Below are 21562 nucleotides of genomic sequence, written 5' to 3' on the forward strand. Positions count from 1 at the left end.
CGTCATGTTTTTACATATTTGTACTTTTATTGAGTTTTTATTATTTATTTATTTTTAAAATTTCTCTCCCTTCTGTGGGGACTAGTTATGAGTTCATTCTTAATATATCTTGGGGCTCCTTCTGACTTTGGGGATTACTAATTTTGAGGTGCGTTTTTAATATTTTTATTATTGTTACTATTTTGGGGGTGCATGGACTGGGAATCGAGCCAGGAGTTTTGCCACTGAAGTACTTGTGCACCTCTGCCTAGCTTTTAACAGACTCTCAAATAGAATTATACTCCCTACATGAGATCTGGGCCTTGGTTTTGCGAGGAATTATTGATAACCAAGTGCAAAAGGGAACCTTCAATACAAATCAAGTGAATATAAAACCTTAAATAAGTGAAGGAAACCAACTTGCAAAATAACCTTAGTAAGATAATCAAGTGCCCCAAACACAGTAGAAAATCACAAGGCACATGAATATCCAAGCAGAAATGGTCCAGCCAAACAACCAAAACAAGCCACTGTAGGGGACACAGAATATGGAACAACTACTCAAGGATATTTATAAAGAACTAAAGAATATCAGGAATACAGTAGAAAAGCATAAAGAAGAATTTGAAAGATTAAAGAATTTGAAAGATTAAAGAAAAATGGCACATTTCATGAAGATAAAGATACATTTGTCTCTATATACTACATGTATATATATTATATTCTAGTATAGTAGAAACATACTAGAGATATATGATAGGAGATCCAAAGAAGCACAAGGAAGCATAAGTGAGCTAGAACACAGAACAGTTGAAGTAGAGCACACAAAAGAACAAATGGTAAGAAAGATGGAAAAAATGGAACTGGATCTTAGGGAAATGATGGACAACAACAACAAAAAACAAATATAAGAATCATTGATGTCCCAGAAGGAGAAGAGAAGAGTAAAGGGCTGGAAGGGCTAGTTGATGATATAATCGGGAAAAACTTCTCAAGCTTTATAAAAGGCATACATATGCAAATTAAAAAAACCCAAATGAACCCCAAATAGAATAAATCAAAATAGTTCCTTCCACTCCAAGACACATATGAATCAACTGTTAAATACTGTACAGAAGCAGAAAGTCCTGAAAGCAGTATGAGAAAAATGATCTACTATATGTGAGGGAAAACACGTAAGACTGAGTTTGGACTACTCAACAGGCATCATAGAAACACGAAGGCAGTGGTGTGATATATTTAAAATCCTGAATGAGAAAGGTTTCCAATCAACAATTCTTTATCCAGACAAGTTGTCCTCCAAAACTGCAGGAAAGTTTAAAATCTTCAAAGACAAACACTGAGGAAACTCAGTCAAGAGACCTGCCTTACAAGAAATACTAAAGGGACTCCTGCCTGCTGGAAAAAAAAAGACAGGAGAAGGAGGTCTGAAAGAGGGCACAGAATTGAAGAGTACCAATAAGAATAATTTAAAGGGTAAAAAGCAAGAGAGGGAAAAGAATATATAGATCTGTCAAATAAAACTAAAAAGATGGTAGATTCAAGAATTGCTTTTACAGTAATAATTTTGAATGTGAATGGACTAAACTCACCAATTAAAAGATACAGGTTGGCAGAATGGATTAAAATATATAATCCATCCATATGCTGTTTCTAAGAGACTCATCTTAGACCCAAGGGCACAAATAGATTAAAGTGAAAGGATGGAAAAAGATGTTCCATGCAAACTAACCAAACAAATGCAGGACTCGCTATGCTAATATCAGACAAAATAGACACTGAATATAAAAGAGTCATAAGAGACACAGAAGGATACTACATATTAATAAAAGGGACAATTCATCAAGAATACATAAAAATCATAAATATTTATGCTCCCAAACAAGGAGTTCCAGACTACATGAGATAAATATTGGCAAAACTGAAGGGAGCTATAGACATTTCAACAATAATAGTGGGAGATTTAATACACCACCCTCCTCTATAGAGAGAAAAACCAGACAGAGAATTAACAATGAAATAGAGAATGTGAACAATTTGATAACTGAATTAGACCCAACAGACACAGATAGATAGTTACACCCTAAAACATCAGGATAAACATTTTTCTCTAGTGCTCATGGTATGTTCTCCAGGACAGATCATATGCTGGGGCACAAAACAGGTGTTTATATATTAAAAAGACTGAGATTATTAAAAGCATTTTCTCTGTCACAAGGAAATGAAGCTGGGAATCAATAACCACCAAAGAACCAGAACTTTCACAAGTATATGCAGATTAAATAATACACTCTTAAACAACCAGTGGGTGAAGGAAGAAATTGTTCGAGAAATTGGTATTTGGAGATGAATGAAAATGAGAATATGGCATATCATAACCTATGGGATGCAGCAAAGGCACTGCTGAAATTTATTGCCCTAAATGCCTATATTGAAAAAAAAAGAAAGAGCAAAAATCAAGGACTTAACTGCTCACCTGGAGAAATTATAGAAAGAACAGAAAACTAACCCCAAAGCGAATAAAAGAAGAGAAATAACTAAGATTAAAGCAGAAATGAACAAACTGGAGAACTAAAATACAACAGAAAGAATCAACATAACCAAAAGTTGGTTCTTTGAGAAAATCAATAAAATTGATGGACCCCTAGCTACACTGACAAAGAAAAAAGGAGAAAGGATGCAAATAAAATCAGAAATGAGAGGGGAGTAGTTACCATGGATCCTGGAGAAACTTAAAAATTCCTAAGAGAATATTATCAACAACTGTGTGCCAACAAACTAGACAACTAGACGACTTAGATGAAATGGACAAATTCTTAGATGTACACTGATCTATACTGATGTGAGAAGAATACAGATCTCAACAAACAAATTACAAGTAAACAGATTCAATCAGCTTTCCTTTCCCATAAGAAAAGCCCAAGACCAGACAGCTTCATGGAGGAATTTTATCAAACATTTGAAAAAGAACTAACACCAATCCTGCTCAAACTCTTACAAAAATTTGGGAAAAAAGGAACACTACTTAACTTATTTTATGAAGCTAATATCACTCTAATACCAAAACCAGATAAAGATGCTACAAGAAAGGAAAACTACAGACCAATCTCCATAATGAACCTAGATGCAAAAATTCTCAACAAAATACTAGCAAATAGACCATTGACACATTAAAAGAGTTATACCCCACGATCTGAAGGCTACTCTCTATTTTTTATTTTTATTGTGAATATAGCATTTATACAAAAAAAGCAATAAATTTCAAAGTACATTGTAACAAGTAGTTACAGAACAGATTTCAGAGTTTGGTATGGATTGCAGGTCCACAATTTTAGGTTTTTCCTTCTAGCTGCTCCAAGACACTGGAAACTAAAAGAAATATGAATATAATGATTCAGCATTATAATGATTTAATAATCATAATTATCATAATGTTTTAATATTCATTATTAAATCATTATGATAATTATGATTATTAAATCATAATTTAATTTCATTATTAAATCTTACTTTCTCTGTTATAGCTCCTCCTTCTCTTATGATCTCTCTCCCAATCTTTAGGGGTATTTGGACTATGCCCATTATAATTTTTTCATGCTGGAAGGGGCTGTTGATAATATGGGATAGGGGGATGGAACTAGTTGATGTTCTGGAGAAGCTGGCCCCTCTGGGTTTCAGTATTTATCTGGCCTAGGAACCCATCTGTAGGTTGCAGGTTTCTGAAGAGTTAAGCATAGTGCATGGAACTTTTGTAGAGTCTCAGAGAGATTCTTTAGGGTTGGCAGAAATGGTTTTGGTTGGGGCAAACCATGGCAAATTGCAACATCTAGCTGAAGCTTGCATAAGGGCTCAATTAGAGATAAAAATGAAGCCAATTTGGCTGGGATTAAGGTAAATCAGAATACAGGGTAAAGATGATAGTGTATATACTCTAAGAGTAGCCTCCAGAGTAGCTTTTTGACTCTATTTGAACTCTCTCAGCCACTAATACTTTATTTTGTTACCATTCTTTCCCCCGATTTGGTCAGGCAGGCATTGTCGATCCCACAGTGCCAGATTGAGGATACTCTTGTAAAAGATTTGGTTAGATGGTGCTAATGGCCATGGTTTGCTAAACCTCAACCAACATCACTCCTGTTAACTCTCAAGAATACCTGGGGCTCCAACTGAGACTCTATAGAAGTTTCATGCACTAAGTTTGCTTTCCTGGAACCTATCATTTCCAGAGGGTTCCTAGGCCAGATAAATCCTGAAACCCAGAGGGACTAGCCTCTCCAAGATTACCAGCTAATTACATCCCCCTATTTTTCAGTGTTGACACCCCTTCTCAACATGAAAATGTCAGAATGGGGATTGCTTAAACATCCCTATAGATTAGGAGAAGGAGCAAGGGAGAAGGAGGACTTACAACAGAGAAAATAGGATTCAACAAACGAATATGACTGCTGAATCACTATATGGATATTTCTTCTAGCCTCCAGTATTTTGGAGCAGCTAGAAGGAAAAATCTGAAATAGTGTAATGGTATCCATAATAAACTCTGAAATCTGTTCTGTAACTACTTGTCGAAGTGTACTTTGAAAATTATTGTTTTTTCTTTCTTTTCTTTGTGTATATATATATATATATATATATATATATATATATATATATATATTTGCAATAAAAAATGTTTAGGGTAAAAAAAGTGGTTAGGTCTTTAACTAAAGGAGTGTGGTGGGGAGGAAAAGGAGGGGCGAGGCTGAGTACCACTGCAGGAGTGTCAACAGAACTTGGCAACTACTGTGGATATTGGGGGAAGGAGATAAGGAGATCTCCAAAATGATTGTGAAGTCTCTTTTTGGGTAAAGGGCAGATAGTGGTGCTGTTAGTAGGAGGAAGAGCAGATCTAAGTAAATAATGAATCAGTTCAGTTTGGAGCATATCGAATTAAAGGAGTTGTTGGGTCACAGTTTTGCCCTTTTCCTGTTTTATATCCCTCACATTTAAGCTCTATGAATGGAAGGATTCATTTGTTTTGTTTATTGTTGTTTTGTTACAGTAGCACCAAATTTATTGCCAGAAGAGAGGGACTTCACTGGAACATGCCTAGCACATAGTTGATAATCAGCCATATTTGTTAAAGAAATGAAGAATTGCCAGGCAGAGACCAGAGTGGAAGCCATGTGAATGTTAAGGGAAAGAGTGAAGAGAAAGAAAAGATAGAGCTCTGAAGCCAGAACCTGGGAATAAGAAAGGAGAATGAGAGAAGGGGATTGCCGAGCTCAGAGAACCCAAAGTTTAGTGTAACTCAATGCAGTCAAGAGAACAAATAGTCAACACTGGCACATTCTGTAGAGGTTGAAAAGGATGAAGACAGAATTGTTCAGGGGATTTGCTAGCTTGAGGTCACTGGCAGCTTCCAAGAAATAAAGAAATAAAGTTGTTTAAGCTTTAATGGAGGTGATAAATGGAGACTATTCTTTCACAGTGGAGTTGAAGAGAAAGTAAAATGGGAATGATTTGAGAATATGTTAGGATCAAGGATGGTTTAAATATGTGCAAAAAAGACCCCCTCCAGTCCATTCTGTGGTGGAAATGACTTAACCATTTATGCATTCGACAGATCTTTATTGAGTATCTTTATGTACCAGGCACATTTTAAGGCTTGATTCTGGTGATGAGATGAGGGCATCAAGAAGCCACCCTCATAATGTAATTAATATGGAAGAAATAACATGGTATAATGGGTTTTGGAGTCAGACAGGCCTGATCAAAGTTCAGCTTGGTCATTTCCCAGCTGTGATACCTTGGGTATTTGAGCCTCAGTTTTTTCATTAATAAAATGAAGATGATGCTTATTTCATAGAATTGTTTTATGATGAGTAAAAATGATAATGCCTGAAACCATTTCACAAATAGTGTCTGGCACAGAGAAGTGACTGCATAAATTTCTCTTACTAATTATGTGAGAAAAAGAAAAATATTGGAAAAGGTATGATAGTTTAAGGGCATGCTTATGCTTTGCAGGAATAGAAGCAAGAGCATCAGAAAGCAAAATCACTACTCTAACCTAGAAAAAAAACATCTTTCAAGATAATTCAGTCCCTTTACTCCAAATCTTTTGATTTTTACTAAATTTGTTTCTTATGGACCGTGGTACGAAATAGGGTAGGCACTGGATGGCAGATGAAGAATCTATTTATGATAAAGGTGTATTCCTTGTAGTACATTAAGAAATCTGTAGTCTGGGTGGTGACTCAGCTGCCATGACCAGGATATAGGTGACCTGAAAGAACGAGGCCTCTGAACTTGCAAATCTTAGAAGACAAGTTAGGACTATGGTGACTCATGCAAGGGCAGCAGCTCCAAGAGACCCACCTTGAAAGAGCTTAAAAGCTATTTCTATTTCTTTATGGTATCTATAACAATTATAAAAATAATGATCGCCCTCCCTTAATACACAAGTTGTCTTAAGTATGGGTAACCAAGTGCACAAAAAATCCCTGCAAAATCATTTATACATATTTGAAAAGACTGGGAATTTAAAGCAGAAGAACTGCCTCACAAGCTTACACACTTTAAATAACTGCATTATGAACATAAATTTACTTGAAAGAGCAAATAAAAATATAATTTCTGTACCAGCAAATTTCCTAGTAACAATCTAGGGGAAGATGTTACCAGCCCTATAAAAATAGGGTCCAAGAAAACTCCCAAGGCTTGGATAACTTCTCTGCTGTGGGCCACATGGTCAGTAGTTTAGCCTTTTGAAAAAGATGCAGGCAGAAACTGAAATGGGATAAAAACAAATGGAGAAAATTTGAGAAGCCAAAGTTCTATTTGGACAAGGCCTTAAAAATAGCACTGAAGAGTCATGTAAGTCATCCTCTCCTTGGTGAAGGAATCTGAGAATGAATGGAGGAGAGGCCAGGGGCACATGGCCGTGAGCCATGGACACTTACGCAGTTCCATTTCGTGGACCAAATGGAGCCCTGTCCTCACTGCTGGCAGAGTAGACATCGTAGCACTCTTTAATTTCATCTCTCAAGTCCTGGGGGATGGAACAGGATCCGTTCCTGACTTTGAGTTGCCGTATGCGTGGTACCCCTAACAACAGGTTTTCATAGTAAATGAAACTTCGGTTGTCAGCTTCGGTTCTGTTACTGGGCCCTGTCTTCCAGTACAGTCCATCCAGCAAGGCGCCTTCTGCAAACTGAAAGCAAAAGAAAGATTTTTGAAAAGTTCCAGACTCAGCGCCAGTCTTGCTCCTACCTGGAATGTTTTCATGACCAACAATCTCTATGAACGTGGTTGAAGGACAAGAGTGGGTGCAGCTGTCAGAAAGACACAGGTTCGGATTTGCTCCACCACTTGCTATCTGTGAGGCCTTGGGCAGGATCCTCCTGAGCCAGGGTTCCCACCCACGTAAAATCCATCCTTTGCATGCTTCCTGCACTTGGCAGAGTGCATGATTAATAAACGGCAACTCTGATTTTTATTCTGGGACCAAAGGAGGTGGTGCATAAAAATCCATGACCATGACCAACTCCACTTTCCCTTATTAAAGTAATATTAAGTGTTGAACTGAATCTCCCTCCCTGCCCACCAGAGACATGTTGAAGTCCTAACTCCTGTTACCTATGAACGTGACCTTATTTGCAAATAGGGTCATTCAGATGGAATTAGTTAAGTTAAAATGAGGTCATACTAGGGTAGGATGGGACGAATGATCCAATATGACTGGTGTCTTATAGGCTCAGACAGATACAGGGAAGATGTTTATACGATGGACGCAGGGACTGAGTTATACTATCACAGGCCAAGGAACATCAGGGATTGTGGACCATTGCCAGAATCCAGTAGAGAGTCAAGGAACAGATTCTTCTCTACAGATTTCAGAGGGAGCAAGGCTCTCTTGACACCCTTCACACTTCTAAGCCTCTAGAACTGTGATAATAAATTTCTGCTTTTTAAAGCTACCTAGTTTGGGTTAGTTTGCTACAGTAGCCCTTGGAAATCAAAACAAATAACAGCATCCCACATAATCATGGCTCTAAACTTGTTTGGAGAGGAAAAGCCTTCAGTTTTGATGACCCGTCTGTCATCTGGTGGATCTTCTAATTGTCTAGATGGATGTTTAACATACAACCCTCTTAGACCTTGGCATTTATTATGGAACTGTGTGTGAGTGAGAAGTCCCTTGTTAGTTTGCACAACTGGATGTGCCTAAAGGAAGACATTATCTATAGCCATTTCTCAGTGTCTCCTAATCAGGTGATTAACACAGATGAACTGATGTGCCCCCTGCTGCGTGGGGGAAGGTTCATATTATACAAAGTATTTTGTATGCCATGTATGAATAGGTCCCTGTGACCTAATTTTCACTCTCTTTAAAATCAACAGCTCTGACACCAGGGTTTAGTAAGAATTTTAGAAAGTATCTCCCAAGGAGAAACAATCATGTTTGTTCCAATTTCCCTTCCAATTTTATTAGATTCTGAACATTATATCCTCAAGATCAGTTTAATATTTTTACTATGGTACAAAAGTTTTCCTATGCTTATACTCTGCAACTAGGTTGGAATTTTTGACAATTTGAGAAGGGGATGGGTTCAATTTTATACTGTTACATCTTTGAAAGAACAGGCCTACCTTGTATCAGGTACGATGCAAAAAGCTGGAAGTACATGTGATCATCAACAAAGAGACAGAGAAAACAAAAATAAGACACAAAGCAAGACAAAAACCACCAAAAACTCTATCACCAAGGGCCTTACATCCTGAAAGATACGCAATAAATATTTATTGAATCATGAATGACTGAATGATTTATAAAGTAGGGTGAGGACATGGCTGGTTGGGTTAGAAGAAAGGCCAGTTTTCTTATTGCTTATATGACCATAAGCCTTTAAGCACTCCAATTCATGGTTTCCCCATTTACAATGGGCATGACACGAGTACTTACCTTCTAAGGTTACTGTGAGGATTAGATCAGGTAAGGTATGAAACATTTAGCATGGTGTATGGTGTGAGGCATGTTCAAGGTGCTCAACAGACGTTGACTGACTTGTCTTTGGGTGTAGGAACTTACAACACTCCCCGTAGCTCAGAACATCTCACCCAGTTAAGGGCAGAGCAAGCTGGCTAGATAATCTTGCACTGAATGTATGAAGTCAAAAGAACTATTTTCAGGGATCAAAGGGGTACTTTCAAAATTGATTTGCAAATACCTTCCAGAAGTCTTCCATTGAAGAAAGAGTTTTAAAGTTGGTTTTCTCCATTTTGGACACTGGGGTGTCTATGAAGAGCTGTGACATTATCCGAGTATAGTAGTACATGCTGGAGCTCATCATCCCATAGGTCACTGGAACACAGAAAAAGCCAGGTGAACATCAAAAGGGCAACCTGCACACACCTGCACATGGCTATCTCCCTCCATGTGGGGGTCATTCCTAGTGGCTGGCCATATTTGAAACAAAAACCCACATAAAGATCTGCTCTCATCCTCTTTCCTCCCCTACTCCTGTCATTCTTCTGGATTATCTCCCTATCTCTCTGGCTAATACAGCCTCATAAAATAAATATATTGATGTTGGCCTTTGTGAAATAAAAGTGCCTTACTATTATGTATCAAATTAAGGTTGGGTGCCTTCACTTGACATTTCAGACTTCCAACATGCCTATTCCGTTTCATCTCCCACCACCTCCTGGATAAGATCTTCCACGCCAAGTAGGCTGAGCTGTGCAGGCCCCCACAGAGCCCACATGCCTGACTCTTCGCCCCATGACTGTGCACGTGCTCCCTACTCGCCCCATGACGGTGCACGTGCTCCCTACTCTCCCCGTGACAACAGATGGGCTCATCCTCAATTTGCCCCCAGATCAATTCTCCATGCTACTCTGGCCTGCTCTCTGCCCCAAGGCTGACCTCTACTGACCAGACCACTCTGTTCTGTTGCCGTCCTGAGTGTTTAGTCAGTGGGAGGCTGAACAGAAGATGTGCAGGGGCCAGGGAAGAGAGAGGTTGGGAGCTTGTCTCTTTACCCCTCCTCTCCACCCCCCCCCCCCCCGGATGCAGTTTGGCAGTGAACCTTCTAACCTCAGCTACGGGGTTAATGCTGGTAACTGCCCTTCACCTATGGCTACCGCTCTCATTCAGTTCCTGGCCATGCCATTTCCTTCCTGAGCTCCTTCAGGCCAGGAGGTGCCTTATTTCCCCTGTTGGTTCCCTTAGCCCTGCCACCCCTTTGAAAATCATTCCTTCATTAAAACTTTCTTCAGTTATCACTTTGAATACAGCATCTCTTTCCTTCCAGACCCTGATGGATACAGGCACACCTGCCTCTCACCTACCGACAAGCCCTGTATAGGACAAATTAACACAAGCTACATCCCTGCCATGAAGACTTTGTGACTATACCAGTCCTATCTGAACAGTCCTGGAGACAGGTGGGAAGAAAATTTATAGATCAGAGTTTGACTCTTGGCCATGCTCCTTATTTGCAATGTGATCTGTGCAAGATGCTTGAACTTTCTGAGTTTTAGTTTTCTGTTTGGTAAAATAGGGATAATTATCTATCCCACAGGATTTTTGGTGCTTAAAATAAAAATAATAACTAAAAATCACCTAGTACAGTGGCTGACAACAAATGTAAAGGTAGTTCCTCTTCTTCAATCGGATTGCTCTAACACATCTCTTACAACTTTCAGCATTTCAACAAGTATTGTCTTATGCAGGTGTAATATACTATAATTTCTATAATTAGCTGGCAAAAATCTTCAAGGACAAGGGAACATGTTTTGTAATTCTTTTGACTACAGCTTCTAACACAGTTCTTAACATCCAGCAGGTCATTAATACTTAGCTGACTCTTCAGACTTCGTATAATGCATTATAAAACCTTATAGTAAATGATTTTGGAATTAAATGCTATTTACTAAAAACTCTTCCTCAAATCTCCTCCCAAAAATTAGGGAAAATTAAGATTATTTAAGGCAGGAGTGGATAATACTAATTTAAGCATGAGGATGTTGGGGAGGCCATCTCAAGCAGCTGACTAAGCAGTAAAAAATTTGTGTACTGCACCTAGAAGGGTAGGGATGTTTTCCAGTTCATCTACTTAGGCCCCCTTACCTGCTTAATTTTGTTATCCCATGACCCAACACAATTAGGACAAGAACATCTCTCTTCAAGTGTTACATGAGCTGCCACCTCTCCAAACTATTGGACCAGAGTGAAGGGATGAGAATTTTGATCCACTCGCATTTGTGGAATGAGGTGTTGGATATGAAGACAAACAAGACATGATCTTTGCATCAAGGAAGAGGAGCTCACAGTGTTCCCAAGAAGAGTACTGCCTACCCAGCTTCCTCATGGCAATGGACACAGGATGATGTATTCTGCAAAACCTTCTGTGAACTAGCATCAATCGAAGGAACAAGGCTGATACGATGCCAAAGAGCAGTGAGGCTCCCCAAAAGAAACTAAATGATTATCTAGGTTTATTATTTTCAATTAACTTGAAGTTAGAATTTTGTTTGGATGAACTGGTTATTTAGATCATTCTGCAATTTTCTAACCTGTGGTTTTAGTTGTTAAAAAGAGGAATTTGAATGAATGTTTTAAATTTATAAACTATGTACAGGTACACAGTCATGAACATTTGACCATTAATTTAAAAATGCATCCCCTTGATTTTGTTTTTAATAGTACTCAAGACCTAATATTGATTTTTGCTTTCAAAAGTCACAGGGCCTTTATCTTGGCTTTTATAGTGTCACTAAAAGGAGCAGCAACAGATCCCTTTGGCTATGTCGCGCCACCTGCTGGGCATTCAGAGAAACGACGTCATCAAGTTTCTCAAGGGATGGTTTTTGTAACAGATATCCATCCCATCAGCCAACATTAACTGGCTCCATCCCTCCTCCATGCCAGACCCTGAGCTTGTCCCAGGGACATCTTTGAGGGACAGCTCCGTACACTCTAGGAGTCAGCTATACTATGAATCCAGTCTAGCGTACTGCTAAAGGGCCCCATGGATTTGGAGTTAGAACAATTGGGGTTTAAGTTTCTGCTCTGTTTCATACTATGTTCGTGATTATGGTTCTGGTGTCTTGGGATCTGGGACTTAACTTTTCTGAATTTGAATTTTGTTGTCTAGAAAAATGAGAAGCCCAATGTTAAGGGCTTTTGTGAAGTTGAACGGAGAATTATACGCGTTTTATTCACTGTAAAATGCAACAGATATGAGACCATTACATCATTTCTCCTCTCAGCTCCTGATGGAGAAAGCCCGTTCTAAGGATCGCATTCACTACTTTAAATGAACTGAACTGTGAAGAAAGAAATTACACCATATAATACACCAGAAAGAGAGGAGAATATTAAAAAATGTAAGATAAAGAACATATATATATGTCTTAAGTTCATATTTCGTCTGCCACTTAGCAGAGTTTCCATGTTCCATAAAATAAGCTAGAATAAAAAAAATTAAAACACCGCTTCATCATATAACCAGCATGTAAACTAACAAAAACTGCTTTAAAATCATGGTCTTATCATTTCAAAATGACCAATCGATACTATTTTTATTCTTAATATTGTCAAACAAAATGTAGGTTGAAGTACTAAAACCAAATAAAGGAGATTGTAGAATTAAATCTATCATATAAATTCCAAATCAATAGAATAAAGAAGCAGAGAATTTTCCCATGTAACAAAAGAAAAATGGAAACTAATAGGAAAGCATAAAAAAAAAGAGGAAAAAAAATAAGATGATAGAAATTCTACAAAAACATGAAGTGCATTTAATGGCTCCTTAAAGACTTTGGCTAAAATAAATAAATAAATAAATAAGAGACACACTTGAAATACAGTTAGAAATAAATGATCACACACACACACACATATGTGTCAGGTATATGATATTTTTAAAAGGGCCTGACTGGTATTATAATCATCTGACAAAGGAGATTCTGAGGAGAGTATTGAGTTAAATAAAAAGGTTATTGCATATTGAGAAATATTACAATACACAATGATTTAACTATAATGAACTCTTACGTACTGATTAATAGACAACCAAAATATAATAATGCAATATCTACTAGTTATATAAGGAAAATTAGCCAAAGCACAATTGTTAGTTGGAAACTTTGACTTACACCTCTCAATCTTTGACAGGGAAAAGTAGATAAAAATTATCTTAGGATATTAAGGTTAGAATTGAATGATGACTTAATGAATATAAAGTACCAAAAGAGATCATTCACATTGTTTTTCAAATATCCAAAGAACTTTTGAAAAATTTGGTAATATGCTAGGGCCCAAAGGGAACATCAGAAAAATCCCTAAAACTAAAAACCAACCAGGCAACATTTTTAAAATCACCAATCCAGATACTAATTAACATAGGATAAATATACACACACACGCCATTTAGGAGTTAAAAAAATTTCTTTTTTCTTAATAACCCTTGGGCCAAAGAGGAAATCAAAACTGCCATAAAAATACAAGTATTCCAGACATAAAGCTATTAGAACCAAGATGCTTTGCCACAAAGTGAAGCTATCACTTTGAGCAGGAAATCTTTAATAGCTCTATTTTTTACCACATCATCACAAGATGCTGTGGAGACACATAAGGGCATATATTTGAGCACTATAAATTAAAAGCATCATTTACAAATGCAACGTGCTATATATAAACCAAAGAATTGTTAGACCTGAACTGTTTTAGTTGCCACATTAGGAAAAGTTCTGTTTGGAAGTATTAGTGAACAAGAGGAAAATGAAAACGGGCAAAGTTGTCACGTTGTAGTGCGAACCTATATGGGCCATCACTGAGACGTGCCTCACAGCATCCCTTACTCCCCTCTGCGAGGGAGAGATGCAGGACAATGCAGTGTGAGGAGAGCCAGTGTGGGCTGATCTTTGAAGGATGAGGTGGAATTAGACAGACAGGCATCAGGGAGCTGAGCATATGCGCAGGACTTTTCAGGAATCCTTAGTGGTTTGGTGTGGCTGAAGTTCCAAGTGTTTCTAGGGAGTGGTGTGTCTGAAGGTGTAAACAAAGACGGTATACTGAAAAGCGGGTCTATTATCTAAAGATTTTAAACCTTCTTGAAGGTGAGATGACTGCAGCATGTTAAAAGAGAAATGGCCTGGATTAATCTGGTTTCAGAAACAGCAGTCTGGAGGCAGGCCTGGGAGTCCTCAAGCCCACACAGAGGGAGAGTATTTGCATCCATCCGATTGTGCTCTACACAGCATGTGAAGTCACGTTATTAAAATTCAAGTGATCATGTTCCTCTTACTTAAAACTCTCTATTAACTTCTGGGGAGAGGTGAAACCCCTCTGGTGAATCCACTAGACTTGCAGGGTCTGGTCTCTGACCCCTTTCCATCCTCATCTGACAGCACTCTCTCTACTCATCTGCTTCTCAGCTTCCAGAATGCTCTGGGCACTTTTCACACCTCAGACCTGCATTCATTAAGTTGTCATTCCATCTGACTGACCCCAACCTCTTACTTTAGGCTACTTCAGGGAGGCCTTCGCACAGGGGAATCTTATTCCCCAACTGTCTTCCTTCACATGGCATTTAAGGACAGGGCCTAAATCTGGTTTTAATTAAATGACTACACAATTGAACGTACGAATAAGTGAATAACTCAGGAGAGTGATGATGAGAGTTGAAATTGGAACAACAGGGACGTATGAAAAAAAGACAAATTTGAGAGGTGCTGAAGAGATACAATTGAGTGGAATGATCACAAGAAGCTCCTGAAGGAAAGCATCTGTGATAAAGCCCGGTTTTGGGTGAGGCCCTTGTTTGGGTAACGCTACCCCAGGAAGAGGATATGGGTGAAGCACGTTCGGATGGGTGGGACGCTGAGGGCAGGTTTAGGAATGTCATGATGAGATGCTTATGAGATATATCCTTTTGTAGATGTTGAGTTGAAGCTGGCTCATGGTTTGCAGCTCATGAGAAAGGTCTAGAGAGGAGAAGGACCTGGGAGTTGCCAGCAAATAAGTGCTAGCTTAAGTTGTGTCAACAGAAAAGAGAAAGCCCAATCACAGAGAACATGCTCTTGAAACAGGTTTCAGAAAGAAGAGAACTAAGAAAGTGAACACAGCAAGGAGAAACACCAGAAGAGAGGGAGTCACAGAAACCAAAGAGGGAAGTTTCTAGAGTGCCAAATGCCATTGATCCAAATGCCAGAGAGAAGCTGTAAAGAGTCCACTCAATTTGGCAACTAAGAGGTCCCTATGACCTTGTTTATAGTCCTAGGGAACATCTCATTGTGTTAATATTTTGCAGCTCAGATCTCCATTTCATCTCTTCTTCAGATATTAATGAGTTTAAGTTTAGTGTTTCTTATACTAATTGATTATATTTTCTACTCTGAAATGTTATTTTTTCTACCCTGTAAAACAGTTTTATAGGTCTGAGTCTTTTTCTTAGTGATCTGTAGTTTTTAAATGTGTTAAAACATTAATCCTTGATGGTATTATGTTTTGGTATTTCTTGTAAATATTCATTAAAATTGTTTTCTGTCTTTTAATTTGTTAACCTTTTTTTTGTGATTCCTATTATTGTGCTTAAACTTAGGAGGAGATTTGAACAATTTTAAAGAGTGATTAGAAAAAAGCAGAGAAAAGGAAGAGGCAAATGCTTTTTAATAAGATTCACCAAACATGTTCCTTTGCCTTTTTCAAGGATCTTCTACACTATTTATTCCTTTCTTTACGTCAGCATCTAACTCACACAATTGCCATTTTTAACAGTAAACCATATATATTAGTAAGTACTTTGATGGTGAATTCAAAGCAACTTCAGGTTTCAAGTAAGAATAAATGCTAAATTTCAAAGAAAAGTGGGACAACTAAATTCCCATGTTATTTCTGTCCTTTTGGTCTCAAGTTGACTGATTTTAAAAATAATGGTGCCAGAACTAACACTGGTAAGGTGGAAATGAACTCTTCATGGGCACTTAACTGATCCAAATGAATGGAATCTGGGCCCAAACAATTAGAACCTAAAGCTTTTAGAACCCACTGATGTGGCAATTCAGACAATGTTAAGGATCTTTGGGAAGGATTTTACTCATACTACTAGTATACGGCATCTAAGGATTGTTACATGTATTATTTCTTTCAAAATAAGTATTTTACAGGTGAAGAGTTAAAAGGTCAGAGAGATTAAATAACCTGCTTAGTTTACCCAGTTTGTCAGTGATAGAACTGGGATCTGAAGTTGGGTCTCTCTGATACAAAAAAATCCCAACTTTTTCTATTAGGTCAAGATGACTTCCAGATTCCTACTTCATATCAAGTACTTCCAACATGTAAGGCATAGGACTGAGTACTTTATTCCATTTAATAGGAGTAATGAGTTTATTATTCTTGGCCATTTAATACTGATATTGCTGGCAAGATTTTAGAACAAGCAACCACAAAGATGGCTTCTGAGCAGTGGGGAAAGGAATTAATCATGAGGTGCCAATAAGCTTTTGCTAGGAGTAAATCATGCTTGGTTATTCTCACTTCCTTTTAAAGGTGGTCAAACAGGTTACAGATCAGAAGGGTCGAGTTATTTAGACAGGTATTTGAAAAATTCTTTCCTATTATCCTGCTTCACGAACACTCTAAACTGGTCAGTAATACACTTACATGAACTCTCCTCAAAGAGCTCTGATAAATGGACTGATGTCCTGGACCAATCTTTTTTGATTTAGCCATTTACTAAGATAAGGACATTGATGATATCAACTTTACTGTAAAAGCTGAGAGTAATAGCTGATATTTTAGATAAGCGAATCTAGACCCAAGATAATTTGAACAGATTACAATGATGAGCAGATCTTAGTGAGATGAAATTTAACAGGCAAGGCTGAGTAGACCCAAGAAAAAAGCGCTCAAATACTACCTGGGGAACACAGTGCTTAAAAGATTTTGGTGAAGAGACTAAGGAATCATTTCTATAATGAGGTAAGCCCAAGTGTTAGACTGTCTTAGGACGCATGAACCACAGTATAGTATCTGGAATGAGGAAGCCCATGGCTCCTTTCTTCTACTTCTTAATGGTGAGGCTGCTACTGTGCTTTTAAAGGGACTCTGATAAAACAGAACATGTGCTGGGGAAAGATCCATTATGTAGCTGACTTAAAATTGTATCTACAGTTGAAAGAACTAGAAAGGCTTACCCTCGAGAAGACTTTGGAGAGATTCAATGTCTGCCTCCACATTTCTGAAGGGTCGAATTGGAAAAGAGAAAAACATACTTGGTATGGGTGAGATTAAAGGGTGGAACTAGGAGAAGTTATGGGAAGACAGACTCTCTGACTCCACATAAGGAAGCTTTCTAAGAGTACCATAGAAAAATAAAATGCACTATTTTAAAGAAGGACGCCCCTTAACCTGGAACTCTCACTCAAGCAGAGGCCAGATGAATGAGCATTCTGGAGGGACGTTGCAGGGAGAATCTGACATTCAATGGAGGTTTGACCATATGACTGCTAAGACTTTGGTCTTAACTAGAGATTCTATAACATATTGGAAGCAAAATAGTATTTATGTAAAATACGTTGCTCCTGATATAAGGCCAATTTGATTAGTGTGAAAAAGAACAAGAGGCATAAAAATTCTAAAATAAAGCAAAAAGCCCCACACTAATTTCCTTGATTTCAGGCATGTCTCCTAATACTCTAAGTCTTTAGTAAACTTATCTGGCTTAGATTAGTGGCTCTTGAACAGTTTATTAGACAACACAGTTCCTTGGGCCACATCGTGGAGGCTCTGATTTTTTAGATCTGAGAGAACTAATTTTTTATAGCTCCTTTGGTGATTCTGATATACAGGCAGCTTTGGGGATCACTGGAGTTTTACACTGACTTACATGTTTTATAAGGAAAAGTACGTGCATGTGTAATGCTTGAAAATACTACTATTAATTCTAACCAAACTGTTAGTATTTAAGGCCACTACAGTTTAATATTTAAGCACCATTTCTATACTGGCAGCAAATTTGATCCAGGATTCTAAGCTCTGACAGCCTAGAACATGGAAGCTAAAATATATCATCTCTTACTTTGCAAATTTTAACCTAAATTTTAACCTAACGAACAGATCATTTTGAGCTGTTTAGCATTTCTGTCCAAGGTAATATGTTTTAAAAGTGTGCCAGTTTTAAAGGATAATGGACCCTAGAAAAGCCATGTTTTAATCCTGATCTAATTTTGTGAAAGCAACAATTTATTTTTATCCCTATTCAATAACGTAGATTGGAATCATCTGATTAGATTATCTCCATGGAATTGTGGCACATCTAATTGTGGATATTAACCTTCCTTTGATTAGAGGGAGATGTGACTTCACCCATTCCATATGGGTCTTGATTAATTTACTGGAATCCTCTAAAACAGGAAGCATTTTGGAGAAAGCTTCAGAATGATGAGAGCGCCATGAGAGAGCGATGATAACCACGAGAGCCCACAGAGACCCATGGAGATGAAGAAGGAAAATCCCCCTAGGGGACCTTCATGAAACAAGAAGCCTAGAAAGCTAGCAGACGTCACCATGTTTGCCATGTACCTTTCCAGCTGAGAGAGAAACCCTGAGCTTCATTGGCTTTTCTTGAGTGAAGGTAACCTCTTATTGGTGCCTTAATTTGGACATTTTTATAGACTTGCTTTAATTGGGACATTTCTCAGTCTTAGAATTATAAACTTGCAATTTAATAAACTCCCCGTTTTAAAAAGCCATTTTGTTTCTGGTATTTTACATTCCAGCAGCTAGCAAACTAGAACAAAAAGTTATGCCATTTTTTTTTTTTTTGGCATGGGCAGGCACTGGGAATCAAACCTGGGTCTCTGGCACAGCAGGGAAGAACTCTGCCACTGAGCCACCATTGCCCGCCCAGTAATGCCAGTTTTAAAAGCACAAGACAGTCCTTCCTAAATTAATAATGGAAAATTTCAGAAAATTAGCTTGGAGAAGAAACCAAGGAGGTGGATGTTGTGTATGCCTAAATATATGAATATAAAACTTTAGCTTAAATAACCTCATTTTTTTAGGCTTCCACTTGGGTAGGCAAAAATCTCAGAAAATTTAAAAAGAGCACATGCCCTTTTAAAGCACATCAAAAGTTTACTATTCTAGTAAATCCTGTGGGAGAGGTATTAAATAAACCAATATACAATTTGCTAAAATTATATATAAAAATTAAATTTTTCCTTAATGTTTTATTTAAAAATCTCAATTTCCAAAAATGTTAATTCATTTTATAAATCTAGTAAATAAAACATTGTTTTTAAGGAACTTTTAGCCCTTAATTAATAAGGTGATCAATTTTAATGTGATTAGAATGCCATAAAGCATTGATTAAATTTCAATCCTCCCCATTCACAAAACAGGGGACTTTTTCCAAAGCTCATGCTAATTTTGAAACCTTTCTAAGTGTTCTATAAAAGAATGAACTCCTTTCTCAAAGGATATGTAGAGTAAGAGGACTGGGGTCATAAATGCGCTTTTTTGTCTGTTCTCATAAGGAGCTTTCGATGGGATATGACAGATACCCTTTGTTCCAGAGGATAAATCTATTGTCTGTGATTTGAGGCTAATAGTTTCCAGGACTAGTTTCATTTGAGCTAAGGCTTTCTTCTCTCAATCCTCTCCAGCTCCGCCCGAGGATGCAGCCACAGAATGAAGGAGGAAAGCAAGAAGAAAGAGACAGGTTCCGAAGTAAAACATCTGCAGAGTGAAGCACTGCAATTACTGAAGATTTGGAAGAAATGATGGATTCGAATGAAGACATTAACACAATACACCCAAATCCAAAAGAAGGGGACTTTCAAATATGAACATAAATAAAAGCAGTATTGGGCAACATTACTTGTATTTTTCCAAGCTAAACCTGGAAAGTTATTTTGTTGAACAAAATTCTCGTGCACGCTTTGCACTAATTCATGTATTCACAGTGGCACTGTATTTACTGCTGAGAAATCTAATGCAAAAATCCTTTCACTTGGTTTTTACTTGCTCTCTGGAGACCGCCATGTGCATCTCATAGTGAAAATGGTCACAACTGACAATGCACTAGTATTCAGGTAATGCTGAATTTTAATGAATGCTTACCAGAGTATAGAAGGGAATTTTGCCAAATTCTAAGTTGAAACTGAAAAGAGGATTCTGCATTGACCCTTCTGGGGCATTAGAAACTTCTTTTTAATTATGATTTTGATAGGTTAAATATTTTAAAAACTTTGAAATATTCTACTTACAGATGCACAACACTATGAGAAAAAGGAGGTATGTGACCAGTTCTCGTAAGACACTTTTAAGGTATTTCTCTCGGTTAGTATTGCTTTCTTCCGTGAGTCTTGTTCCCCAGAGACCTTTAAAACAATAAGAAAAAAAAAAAAAGGAAAAATCATTTTATTTAAAATACTTTATGAATGGCAAAGGGAAAAACATAAAATAAAAAGTATAAGGTTTAAGGGAGTCCCCATATTTTTTTTCAGCATACTCTGAAGGCAACTGAGAAGTTGTTTTAGCAGGAGTTCTTCTTTCCGAATACATTAGCTTCTATTCTCCCCCAAAGTGTAAAACATAGGGCAAAGATCTGATCATTTTCTCATTTTCCAAACTCATTAGCAAATATCTTAGTAAAAATTTGCAGAAAACAGGAAATGAGGGCAGCCTAAAAGAGGAGATTAAATAATGGTGCAATTCACATCAGTTCCTCTTTGGGAGAAGATACCATCGAGTAATCACCCTATTACTAAACTCAGTAAAGTGCATAGATGTGACTATTTTACAGTTGATATCTTTTGGTTCACCCCTGATGAAAAGAAGTCCTTCCACTTCAATATGGAAACATCCATCAAGCTCCCAACACACTGGCATAAAAAGCTCTGCTCCATACTTGCCTTTATCCTATCAAAAAACTCAATAACTTGTTGACTGACCAGGCTAAGTGTGCTTAGCTTAACAGATTTTTTTTTTTAAGAGACAATGAACCTATACTTTTTAAATTAAAAGAAATAACTCATCCAACTTCTTGCTCTTTCTTCGGACAAAATGTAAAAGCCAAAAAAAAAAAATTAATAACAGCAGGCAGGTTGTATATTTTAGCAGATGGAAAAAGTGTTGGGCTGGCTACACGAAGATGACATAACCCTCTGTGAGCCTGCTGGAGAGAGCCAGTGACCGCAGCATTTGGGACTCAGCCAGCAGACAGACATAGCAGCCATCCAAACCCCTGTTAATGAACAGTGAGGTAAAGTCACATTGCTGGTTACTTGGAAGAACCTTCAATGTTTTCAAAAAAAGAAAACTTCTCAATCCTTTCAGTTAGGTTGGGTCGGCTGTTAATAGAAACCAATCTGGCATGCTGCTCCACACTTTTATTCCACAAACCTTAACTCTTTTCTATAATTGAAACTCACACAGCCTAAGCCACAATCAAGCCACAGAGGAAAAAGGGGAAAATAGTTGATGATCTTTCATGTCGAATAAATGACTTCATCACTGGTGTTTATGTGTTTTTTAAGTTTTTATAGTAATGCGTTAGTTCAACTTCTCAATTGGAGCGTTTCTTTT

The 21562-nt window shown here is 37.7% G+C and overlaps 1 protein-coding gene across 1 annotated transcript in view; it reads right to left on the minus strand.

Annotated features, from left to right (window-relative positions):
* The window catches only part of PKD2 (polycystin 2, transient receptor potential cation channel), a 62489-nt gene that overhangs the window by 29089 nt on the left and 11838 nt on the right, over positions 1–21562 (minus strand). The window contains exons 2-4 of the mRNA XM_077142889.1: positions 20242–20355; positions 9192–9325; positions 6924–7174 (exon numbers count right to left, since the gene is read on the minus strand). Of these exons, the coding sequence (XP_076999004.1) occupies positions 6924–7174; positions 9192–9325; positions 20242–20355 (499 nt within the window). The remainder of the gene's footprint in view (positions 1–6923; positions 7175–9191; positions 9326–20241; positions 20356–21562) is intronic.

Source organism: Tamandua tetradactyla, chromosome 24 (assembly GCF_023851605.1).
Source record: "Tamandua tetradactyla isolate mTamTet1 chromosome 24, mTamTet1.pri, whole genome shotgun sequence".
In the NCBI taxonomy this organism is placed as follows: Eukaryota; Metazoa; Chordata; class Mammalia; order Pilosa; family Myrmecophagidae; genus Tamandua; species Tamandua tetradactyla.